Source organism: Anser anser, assembly GCF_964211835.1.
Source record: "Anser anser genome assembly, chromosome: 3".
NCBI lineage: Eukaryota > Metazoa > Chordata > Aves > Anseriformes > Anatidae > Anser > Anser anser.
The window spans coordinates 61,214,311-61,227,192 of NC_139722.1; the positions used below are offsets into that span (position 1 = coordinate 61,214,311).

At 37.3% G+C, this 12,882-nt stretch overlaps 1 protein-coding gene across 7 annotated transcripts in view; it reads left to right on the forward strand.

The window, feature by feature from the left end:
- EYA4 (EYA transcriptional coactivator and phosphatase 4) overlaps positions 1-12,882 on the forward strand; it is a 154,580-nt gene that overhangs the window by 120,047 nt on the left and 21,651 nt on the right. For 4 of the 7 annotated variants that reach the window (XM_083829338.1, XM_083829339.1, XM_083829342.1 and 1 more), the window contains 3 exons: positions 214-397; positions 7,793-7,929; positions 9,391-9,474. In XM_083829338.1, the coding sequence (XP_083685464.1) occupies positions 214-397; positions 7,793-7,929; positions 9,391-9,474 (405 nt within the window). The remainder of the gene's footprint in view (positions 1-213; positions 398-7,792; positions 7,930-9,390; positions 9,475-12,882) is intronic. The other 3 variants (XM_083829337.1, XM_083829341.1, XM_083829340.1) reach the window with 1 other exon arrangement.

The following is a 12,882-nucleotide window of genomic DNA, read 5'->3' on the forward strand; positions in this document are numbered from 1 at the left end:
AAACAATGAAAGTCCCAGTGGATGCCTAGTTTCATCTTTTGGCACCTAAATACTTCATCAATCTTCCCGTAGTCTTCTAATAAATATTCTTAAACTAGAAAATGTAAAATAAAATCCGGCAGCTCCTTGCATAAGTCATTTGATTGCATACAGAAATACTTTATGGAAAAATTGCTTGTTACTCTACTCAGTTAACTGCATTTGCCCTTTTAGGATTATCCATCATACACAGCTTTTGGCCAAAACCAGTATGCACAGTATTACTCAGCATCAACATATGGTGCATATATGACCTCAAACAACTCGGCTGATGTCACTTCATCATCATCATCAACCTACCAGTTACAGGAATCTCTCCCTGGCCTGACTAGTCAACCAGGTACAGATCTACATTCAGGTGAAAACAAAATTTTAATCTTATCCTGTATTTGTATAAAGCCAAGATTTCCATGTCTACCCTGGTGATTTTGTACTGTTTGACACTTTAAGCTCATGCCTTTCAGGAAACTTTATTTATCATGCAAACCAATCAAAATAAGCTTTCTGTTTGTTTTTGTTTGTTTGTTTATTTAAGAAATCTGTGTAACTTGTTTGTAAGTTAAAAACAAACAAAAAAACAAAACCAAACCACTTCTTTGCAGTTTGACATTATCTGTGGAAGGAGTGGACTGAAATTGTTGCAATGGTCTGTTAGGGATCTGTTAGTACCAAAAACAAATGTACAGTAATAAACCTTAAATAAAAATTCAGTCAGATCCCCAGTTACTGGCAGTGTAACATTCTGGTATCTACTTGCATATTCTGAAGTGTTACTGCAAATGATTTAAAACACTATGTTTTTCTTCATTTAATTATGCCCCAATCATACCAGCAAGTGTACATGCATTTTATTCAAAACGTATAGAAGCCAGACTTGCTAATTCACAAATTTAGGTGACTAAGAATAGAGTGATCAGTTATTAACACAATTCTTTAAAACAAACAAACAAACAAAAAATTAAAGTAATTGAAACTGTGAAAAAGATAGCTCCAAAGAGAAATCAGGAGACTAATTTTGCCTGCCCAACTCTGCCCCCTTGTGCATATGCATTACAACACAGTATTTAGTTACGCATCTGTGTTTTTAGGGCATCACTGTTGGATAATGACAGCTCCTCATTTTTTCTCATTATCATTATAACCCAGTTCACAGTCATTTATTTTCTCTGTTATACATGTCATGAAAATGCAGATGTTAACCAAGGATTTTTTTTTCCATACTAGAGTTCCTGAACATCTCACCAATGTATTTTCCCACATTTAATCTATATGGGACTAAAGTACATCAAGATAAAATTATGCCTTTGAAATGATGCATAGTACAGTTCAGAGTCTCAAACTTCTCTGTGGGCTGGCTTAGGAACTTACAGCCACAGTCAGATGTGTGGTTAACCTTACTGGGTGAATAGAGCCTGTTTTTTCATCCTTACTTTCCTATATTGTTTCAATTATTTCAGGAATTCCTTAAAAATCTATCCCAGTTTTATTTCATATTTATATCCTAAACAGCCTACTTAGAGCTGCATGTAGCATCTGTGAGAAAGGAGATAATTGCCAGCTGCCTGGCCCAGTGCAGTTAGAGCAATCTTGTAGGGACAGTGGCTTCACATATACAGCGTGGTTAAAGTCTGCCTTGCCCACAGGCTGTGACAATTTATGAATACACTAACAAACTGGTTTTGGATTAGGGTCTGAAAAGGGAAAATGTGCTTTGCTCACAAAGTCAACTCATTCTGTAAATTTTCCTAATTCTCATCCTAACAACTGAACACTGATAAACATCATGGTAAAATTGTTATAATAGTGTGTAGAAAGGAAGGGTAATACTGTGTAGAAGAGTATAGGCAAGGCCTCATACTTCATGTAAGCTGCTTAAATTTACTGAAAACTTTAGAATGTTTAATTTCATGAGTTGATTTTTTTTTCCTGCTAGCTTTTTTCCTCAGACTGATCTTTAAATTGTGTATATATGTGCATGCATTTGCATATTTGTGGTATGGCATGGTATGGATATGGGGAGATCATAGAATCACAGAATGGTTTGAGTTGGAAGGGACCTTAAAGACCACCTAGTTCCAACCCCCTGCCATGGGCAGGGACACCTTCCAAGAGATCAGGTTGCCCAAAGTCCCATCCAACTTGGTTTTAAACACTTCCAGGGATAGGGCATCCACAACTTCTCTGGGCAATGCATGTTCTCTTGGTTTTTGATGAAAACATAAAATGCCTCAAAGAGCAATTTTAGGAAGAAAAGTAAAGATACAACTTAAAATCAATTGAAATTCCAGCAGTTGCAGAACATTCATGATAAAGCACGATCTTATGTAATGTATTTTCAAAAGAGTGGAAAGAGTATTCACAATCGATTTTTTGATAATTGTGCATGTCTGGTGCACTTTTCCTTGTTCCTTTGTTATTCTATATTTTTATTTGAGAAAATCAGACAGCATTTTCCCTTTGTCTCAACCTTGTGTATCTGTTTCCTAGAAATGCTGTGTAGATATCTTATGTCTTAAAACTACCTTAGTATTGAATAGCAAAACAGACAAATTAGGAATTGACAAAAGAAAAGAATTTTACATAGCTTAAACAGATAGAAAAAATCTTGAAGGCTGCACATCTATGAAACAGTAAGGACTTTTCTTATTTGTGGATTGTTTAAGCGTATGAACTTCTTTTCCTTTTAAGTAAGTTGTGCATCTGAACTTACAAATCTGCCCACTCACTCCTTATTTCTGTGAAGTGCTGAACTGGTCATGAGACCCTTTATTGAGAGTGCAACACCCACTTTGAGAATACATGACATGCCTGTGCCATTGTGTGTCACTGTAAAAATAAATTTATATGCATGAGATTCAGTGTCTTGGATATAGAAATCACTTCAGATAGATCATACTGCAGAGGTTCAGTACTCAACATGTTTGCTGGCTGCCTAACAGACCTTCATTGCTTGGTCCTAAGAGTTACTCCAATTAAAACATAAGATTAAACACAGTAAGGCACTTCATTCTTCCGCCATCTCTGCTAGCTGCTAATTCAAATTAGTCTCTAGTACTCTCCATATACACAGGACTTCTTGTGATAAAAAGCCCCATCAGATCAAGATTTAAATATCTGTTATAATTTTATTTGTTGACCAAGTAAAGAAAATGAGATGAAAATTGAAATAGGCATTACTCTCTCTACTACTCATAACAACTGATAACACATTATGGGTCTGGTCTTTGCTTCTACTAAAGAAAGGGATTCTTGGCAAAAGTCCTGTTTTTTTGAGGAGCTTGTGGACTGTCAATAGGCTGCTGGGATCCAGAGACAGCCACTTCCACAGAAGTCTCACTGGAAGACAGGGAGAAGATTCAGTGTCCCCTGCTCCTGACAGTATTTGGTGAGAGGCTGCGACATGCTCGGCTGGAACAGGATACAAACACACACAAGACAGTCAGTGGTAGCTTTCCACCATTACACACGCCAGAAGTTGTCTCATTGAGAACTTGTTCTGGCCTGTGCCCACACTTTTCTCCAGCTTAAGTGGCACAACTGTGTTTTAACAGGGAGGAGGGGATGCTTGCATCAAAGTACAGGTGAGAAAAAAATGTTCTGAATATGAACTACCTCTGTTTTTACCAGTTTTGGTGTAACTCCCTAACCTCTGGTTGGAGCTGCTGCAAGGTCTCTGTGGCATGGAAGGCTTCATGCTGGACATGAACCAGTGTATGAATATGTGCACGAACATCTGTGATGAAGTGGTCATTCAACGTTCCAGTTTTAACATTTTCCTCTTGTTTTATTGGATCTTTGATGCTGCTCATAGTTCCAGTGAGAGAAGGCTATGACGTGTACTTATTAGGCATGTGCTAAATATTGGAAAAGCTAAAAGAATTCAAATATTACAATAAAAATTTCTGTCTAATGTTAACTGCAGTAGAAAATCTTTATAAGGGTAAGGTTTTTGGTACTCTTTGGTACTAGAATTTCTCAGATTCTTTTACAGAGCTGAATTTTTAATAAGTTTTCCTTTTATCAGTATTGACCTCATTTCTAAAGCAAATTAAAGATAAGAAAATGCAGTTGCTCATTTAGCCTGCTGTTGGTAAAAAGCAAATCAAACAATTAAGCCTACAGTTTTTCAAAAAAAATAAAAATAAAAATCACTACAGACTTATGCAGTTCTAAAATAGATGCATACCTTGCATTCAAGTAAGAGACAGCTGCTCATTCTGATTTAGAGATTAGTGTAATGAAATAAAGTTGGCTCTAAATATATAGGACTTAGAACGTACAGTGATTAGTTACAGTACTGATTAATGGCTAATTATGCAATCACATACAGTGTTGGCCCAAGCAGAGGCCTGGAGCAACTGGTAATGGCTAATGCTAAATGAAACTTGAAGTTGTTTACTTCAGTTGTTAGATACTTTCAGAGAAGATTTAGAAAATAGGGTGTTGTTCTTTTATATATATTTTATTTTTGGTAGATTGGAGTAAGCACGCTCATTGAAAACAGATGTTTTAATATATTACTGTAGATTACTGTAGAAGTGAGCCTTGATTTTCTTGTAAAATCTTGGCATGTTATAAATATGAAAATTTTTGTGATAAGAATGTAAACATTCATATTCAGTTATTTAGTTTTTGACTCTTTTGCTGGGTTTTGTTTTTGGATTCTTTTTCCATTCTGTCAGAGTAGCTGGGAAATTATAGTTTTGTACATAACACTTGTATACTCAAAACTTCTTTTGAAGTCAGTATCAGTTTTTGCTGTGCAAGGAATGTGATTCTGAAACACCTTTTTGTACATTCTTACATTTAGAAAAGTATATTTTGCTGTTCTACTTATGGAGAAAGAACGAAGATAATGTGACCTTATTGATTGCTCCACGACCTGCAGTGTCGTTATTGACATCAACACCATTCTGGGAATAGAAATAAGTAGTCAATAAGAACTCTCTCCCCATTGTGTAGGGACAAAGTAAAAACACTATGGGAACATTATTAATTAGATATTATTATTGCTGCCTAATTTCCCCATCATTTCTTTTCTGATAAGAGTTTCAGCTGAAAGACAAGAGAAAATACCACAGAATATATATGATCAGGACAGACCTATCTAAAATGGCACCTGGAATAAATTCTCAAATTACAGTTCTGAATATCTCTTCTTAGCAGCTGCCTGAAAGTTTGGCTATATTCTGCACAGCCAGAGACACACATTGGTTTTACAACATTGAACTAGTCATCATCTATTTTGAGAAGAAAATAGTAGTATACTCTTCCAGGTGACGGTAGAATAATTAGGGTACTTTGTCAGGAAGTGAGAGAGACAGATTTGATTTCCTCCTGTTTCATGGAGGATTCATCATCTTCCACTTGGATGTGCAGGTATATGGATTCTGAGTCATGAAAGCATCTCTGTATTTATACTTATGTATACATATATATATCAGTCATTCAGTCAAATAAACAAATGTGCCTCAGAGAGGTCAACAGAACCTAGATATGTCCTTCTTCCAGGTAAATATCCTAACCAATATGCTCAGGATCTAACTTTCTTCATGTTCTGCCCTGTCCTTAAATCTTGAATTCTTTCCCCATAATGCCTAGAGCTCCCATTCAGGAATGCAACATTATGGGCTTAAATCTTATTCTTCCAAGAAATACAACAGTATTTTCTTTCCATACAAGATATGTAAGTATATCTTCCTAGTATATTTATTTTAATAATATTTTGTATGTGGTTCACTGTAAGGTATAAATAAATGATGGAAGAGACGAAGAATTTAACTGTGGTGTTACGTTACACTCAGACTCTCACTTAAGATTGTGTTCTATTTTTTCTTCTTAGACTAGAATTGTTTTCTTTGTTGTGGAGAGAGAAAGAGGTGAATGACTCAGGGAAGGTCATAGAAACTTTCAATCATGCAAGTTGGAAGGGACTTCTACTGGTCTTTTGGTCCAAACTGCTCATGGACGAGCCAATTTATATCATATTGCTCAGGGTTCTCTCCAGTCAAGTTTTGAGTATCTGCAAGGATGGAGAACTCACAGACTCTCTAGGCATCTGTCCCAGGGCCTGACCACTCTCACAGTGAAGAACTTTTTCTTGTTCTAACCAACAGGAATATCCTCTGCTGTGATTTGTATCTGTTGTTTCTTGTCATTTCTCTCTACAGCTCCACGGAAATTCCCTCAGCCTTTCCTCCTATGTGCTCCAGCCCTTTAACTGTTGTGGTTGCTCTCAGTTGGACTAACTCCAGCTTGTCAATCTCTCTCTGGTACCTGGGGACCCAGAACAAAGCCTTTTTTCAGACATTGTCTTGCAAGATCTGAACAGAGCAGAAAATCACTCTTCTTGATCTGCTGGCCACTTTCTCTGTTTCCTGGTGGAGTTTGGCAGTCTTAGCAATCCTCTTTACTAAAAATGTATGGTGTTCAGATTCCAGTTCAAAATCAGATTCATCATAGATAATTCTTTTGAAACATTTGTACCAGTTTTTTTGTTGTTGTTGTTGTTGTTTTGTTTTTTTTCAGAAGTGGCATCATGAGCACTTCTAACAAATATTGCCAAACAAACAAACAACAATAAAAAAGCCCAGAAAATCACAATTACATGCAGCACGAGGAATCCCTTGAATCAAACTCTATAGTAGATGTCAGATCTAAGCTGTACCCATTCCTTCACTGGTAGAGAAAAAAACAAATCTTTAATAGTCTAGATAATGAAAGAGTATTTATGTAATTTAGCACTCATGAACTTCACCAAACTGTATTTATTGCTAGCAGTTTTAAAGGGGCACTGAAAATACTGTGTTACGAAGAAAAGGATAATTTCCAGTTACTGAGATGCGGTGTAAAAATGCTTTAGAAGGCCAAGTTACACACCATCCTTCCCGGAGGTACCTTCTTTGGTCTGTCTTACATATCTGCTGTTGTGTGTGATCACCTCCAAAGCCATTTGTTACCAACAGAAGCAAAGCAGATTACATTTAAAAAGTCAGGGGTATAAGCCTGAGCATTAAGAGCAACTATGCCATACTAGATCAAAGGTCCTTCTAGCTCAATGTCTTTTCTCTGGCAGGAGACAGTGGCCAATACTTAGAGAAAGATGATCAGACTACAGCAAATACGACTTTCCACTTTTTTTGGTAGTAAGTGGAATAATACATTTAAAATTGTGACTTTCCTCTGCCAATTCATGGTCAGAGTTAAAGTGGGAAGAAAAAAAAAAAAAAAAAAAAACTCTACTAGAGGAGGAGACAGAGGAGGAGATGAAGCAGTCTTGGTATTCTGGTGTGTGTGGATGAGTACCAAAGGGTGTTCTGGTAAAACACAGGACTTGGAAATAAGTCCAAGTGAACTCCAAAAATGGGAAATAAACTTTTTTTAACTAAAACACACTTCATGTTTTGATAAGTCATTCGTTCATTCGTATGACTTCTAAAATACATCTTCCTTGGCTCTATCAATATTTTGCTTATGCTCATGTATGTATGTGTAGGTCTGCACAAGCGTATGTATTATTTTTATCTCTCTCTTATTCTACTAAGATTTATAACATTTCCTTTGTAAAGTCAAAAGTGTTTGTGGCATCTGCAGACTCCTTCTACACTGGACAAACTGCTTATCAGTCATTTTGTACAATTTATTTAGGCACATTTCGTGGTTGTGTTTGCATACAGGTCTGTCTAGCTGTGGAAAAAAAGTTTATTACTTAAAAATCCGACACTAATTTTGCTATGAATGGTTGACTTTACAGGGGAGTTTGACACAGTACAGAGCCCCTCCACGCCAATCAAAGATCTTGATGAGAGAACATGTAGGAGTTCTGGGTCAAAGTCTCGGGGTAGAGGGCGGAAGAATAATCCATCACCCCCTCCGGACAGTGACTTGGAGGTATGCCTGCAGTAATTGATGAATGGTAATGTGGAAGTTTCTTCTGATGAAAAGTAAATTCTGAAAAGTACAGCTGTGGAAATAGCTTAAGGCACTTTAGAAAACATAATGGACTTGATGTCGCTAACTGAACTTAACAGATATTAGCTGCTGTTTTAATATACATGTACAATGAGACATTACAGTTCTGTACGACAAAGAAAAGTAAATGTGATTCAGCCTTCCACTTTTTAGCTCTGACTGTGGGTCCTTTAGTTCTTCATACAATAGAACCACAAAATTGTGAGACTTGTTTATTCAAAATAGTCAGAGTTTCTTTCAGTTTTTGGAATAGGAAATCTCAAATATGTTTCTCAGCCTTACTACATTTATTTATGAATGCAGTGTAAATATGCAGGATCATCTGGCCATAGCCTTTCAAGTACTTATGAACAGACCTGTTTTTATGTTTTAACTGATGTCAGTGGATTTCAGTGATGCAGCTGACATGAGTAAAGTTATGACAGTACTTAAGTAAGTGCAATATTGATGCCTTAGTGAAGAAATATATCTACCTAATATATGCAGGGATGATTTAAAACACAGATGACCTCTTAGCAAGGGGGTAATTATAGTCTTAGTACTCCTGCATTAGCAGCGTGCTACCTTAATGCAACAGGAGAAGAAGCTCAGTGCCTTCATGTATGAAACGCTGGCATTGGAAGAATGTGCTGCCCGCCTGTGTGCTGTGCCTCCTACTGCCACGAGACTGGTTTTCGGAGTGGGTAGCCCCAGACAGCCACGCTGCCTGTGCCTTCACTGAACACCTCTGGGTACAGCAGAAAACAGACTTGGCTAGGACTTGGCTGATGACACAGTCACTGTTGGGGTGACAGGATAGGCTGCAGTGCAAAGCACTGAATGCACACGCCAGGTACATTGCTTTTATACAGAAACTGTTATTAACATATATTTTTTTAATCCTAAAATAAGATTTAAATCCTGTATGACATTCTATGTGGCAGGTAGTACTTTTACCCAGGACTTGATTCTCGCTATGCAGGAGAAAAGAATCTTGAGTCACAGATTTGTTAAGTTACTAAGAGGAGTATCTGAGTTTATCATTAAGATAACACTTGCATTTGACCCCCATCATGTTTCTGAAATCTGTGTTATGCAACTTTTTTGAAAAGCTTTTTAAGGGAAGAATAAGAAATGGTTGAACAGTTGAAATCATAGAATCATTCAGGTTGGAAAAAGACCTCTAAGATCACCTAGTCCAACCTTTAAGTGTTACTGTCCGTCTGACTTTTTACCAATAGATGCATAACATACTATTCTTGCTGATTTTCAGAGAAAACCTGCTTAGTTAAGTTACAGTTAAAGTTTAGGACTAAGCTGAATTTTAGGCACCATGGGTAGGGTGGTTGTGGGACTCTGATGTTATTTATTTGTTAATACTGTCTCCACTTCTGTTTTCAGCGTGTATTTGTTTGGGATTTGGATGAAACAATCATAGTTTTTCATTCGCTGCTTACGGGATCCTATGCACAAAAGTATGGCAAGGTATGTGATCCATGATTTTCGTGTTGATTCACTGTATCATAGCTGTCTGGCCTGTACACCTATGTGTTCATAATGGCTTCAGGGAAGGTAGAGGGAAAGTGTGCAGTAAACCCCATTTTCAGAAGGTTAACATGAAAAAGTCAAGGAGAGAAATGAGATAGACTCTAAGCACAAAACATAAAGCAGGACTGAAGCAGATGTTACAAATGAGGGAAGAGTTTATAGAAGAACAAGGACAAGGTCCCTGAGGTACATTGGAACAGACATTCCAGGCAGACAATGGATTCGACGGGCAAATGGAAATAACTGACAGCATTTGGATGCATAGAGGAAGAAATAAGAAAACTGGAATGATGGGTTTACAGGGAAACTGATGAATCAGGATAAGTAAGACAGACCTGTTTAAGCGCCAGCTGCAGATGTTATTCTTTTACTCCCTAGCTTTTCCATTGCATCTTTGGTCCCACTGGCTGGCTCTAGTCTGAGTAATGCTAGGGAGTGAATCCCTCTCCCCACCAGACAGTTGCACTCATTCTCTTTCCTGCAAGGAGATCCAAAAGACATTCAGGTCACAGAGCAGCAAGTGGGAAAGCAACAGGAAGAGGGAGGAAAAGAGGGAGGGAGTGAAGGAGGGAGAGGAAAGGAGCCACAGTCCGCTGGATGATAAGGTGGGGTTGCCCTGATGAGTCAGCAGGGAGTCCTGCTGGTGGCAGGAGCAAGGGGGAGAAGGGGTTGGGGAAAAAAACAGCATGTAGCAGTGGGAGTGGGCTGCCAAGAGGGACAGAAGTTAATCAAACAAAACCATTAGGGCAGATGTATAGACGGGAGAAAAATGGACAGGGAGAATGTTGGTACACATGCAAAAGGTTTACTAGGTGCTTTGCCATTCAAGAGTAATAAATGCAAACCTATTTTTTCTTAAGAAAAACTTAAACAAGCAGAAGAACTGCTTGTTTGTCGTAAGTTTCCTGCCTCTTTATCTCTGCCAGAATCAGATGCTTAAGAGAAGCCTGTGAGAAAGCGTACATTAGAGAAATGTTTTCCACACCCAAACTCCCCAGCCAATGGGCCAGAAATTTCCAAAGCCAGAACCTGCAGATTATAACTGCTGATGGGCCAGTCCTCTGTGTTTCAAGGCAGATGTTTGCGGTTATAAAAAGAGAAAGCTAATAAGAAAACTCACAGGCCCAGACAAAAATCTGATTTTCTGGAATGCTAAGATAAGAGTAGTTATTCATGTCTTGTACAAAATAGGCTTGTTTATGTTGCAGCTTAACAGTGCCATATCAGTATGCATTTCAATACCCTGTCAAAAACTTCTCTTCTACTGTTTTTCAAACACTGTAACAACAGCTACTTTGTAAGAAACATTTCTAATTAGCAAATCAAGAGAGAAACCTAGCTGAACATGAACATTTGTATTACTTTTGTGTGTAGCCCACAGACTACCACAGAGCTTGCAGAATTGCCACAGTGATGCTGTCGTTTCTTTCATCCCTGTTTGATTGTGCCCATAGGATGTTTCCATCTCATGCACCTCACATACTCCGTAAGCAAAGTCTGAATCAACTATTACAAAGTTTTAAAAATCAGAGCAGATTTTTCTAATTCTCAAACATTTATGGATAACTATAAACTGTCTTAAAGACAGCTACAGAAAAGTAATTCCTCTTGGATTCTTGCTTTTGTTATGAGTTTGAATATTTCAGAAAGACCAGTGCTACTGGTCTTTAAGAACTCAACTGTTACTATACTTGATTCTCCATACAGAGATGTTAGAAACAGTAAAGGCATATTAACAGCCAGTAGTATTGCCAGCAGATACAGTTGGCTTGTATAAACCAAAAATATCCCAAGGGCAAGTGAAATTAATGTATTTATACTGCTGACATCAGCATCAGTAAACAAATGTCATGGACAACCATGAAGTAAAAGGAGTGGAATTCTTAAGTAACTTTTTTTTTTTTTTAATATATGTACACTGATAAACAACATCCATATAAATAGAGAAATGTGTTCATTTCCAGGGACTGTAATAGAAAATTAGTAGACTTTTTCCTTTTTTTTTTTTTTCCTACAGTAACTACCTTTAACATATTTATAGAGAACTTAATGAGAAAGTACCAATTAAGCTGGAATATGTGTCTTGCTGACTGCAACAGTAGACTGGGGCAGTGCAAAAGGGAATACAGGGAGAGCTTATCATTAGTAGGCTTTAACTTTTGCATGTCATTGAAGTGTTGTCTAAACTTAAGATGGGATCTGTCTGAGCCTAAGTGCCTAAGAGGTTAGACATAAGAGAAGGGAAAGATAGCACAGCTGCACCTCAGTAAGCTTCTGATGCATGACCTTTCTAGCAGATGTAGCCCTTATCATTCCTGCATATGATCTCTATCTATAAACAAGGTCTTAATCCAAACCAAGGTTATGAGAATTGGATCACTATGAGGATAAATAACTCATGAATAGTGAAGTTCCCAGTGAGCACAGTGGTCTTTCAAAAGTGTTGCAGGTGCTACTTGTTCCTAGAAAGCCTGTACAATTAAAAATTCTCAGGGTACTACAAAATAATAATGATACTAAATTTTTTTTTGTGATGATTTGTTCTCTGATAAAAAAAATAAAAATAAAATTAAAGGTGTGTAATATTACATAAATGCTCAGTTGCACATGTGTATTTTTTCCATATGTATTTTGTATAACAATTGGGTTTAAATATTCTATATTTTAATACTCTAAATGAGATTAGAGTCTTTATTGTGAACTCTGGGGAAGGGAAGGAGTCTTTTTATACCAAGTGTGCTCACTTTGTACTTTCAAAGGGTAAAATGCTGTGTTTAGGACCAGTGCAAATACACAAACAAGCAAGGATATTTACCCTCAGTTCTCTTACATCTATTTCTTGATGTGTGAACTTTCATTCTCCTTTTTCATTATGTCTTTACCTAATTTCTGCCAGTGAGCAGGTAAAAACAAAATATTAATAATAATAATAATAATAATAATAATAATAATAAATCTCTCTTTTCTGTGCATTATAGACTGCATGGAGTGCAGTGTGTGGGGTTGGCTGTCATGCTGTTATAGCTAGGGGGAGAGACCAGCAAATTGCTGCCTCTTACCTCAGCACTGGTAGTATAGCTTTGAACTCCACTGAAGTGGGAGAGATTTGGCCAGAGGCGGATCAATGTATCACTTTAAAATATCAAGATATAAAGCATATCCAGAGAACGATTCTGTGTCTTGCTGTTTTCTACCTGTTGGTGCTTCTGTCTGACTTTTGGTGTAGTGGTTATTTGATCACATTGGTCAGAATTAACATAAGGAGAGAATAAAAACTACCCTATACCTCTGTTAGGTTTCAGGGTAACTGTGCTGCTTCCCAGCATTGAAAGTACCTCTCATTGT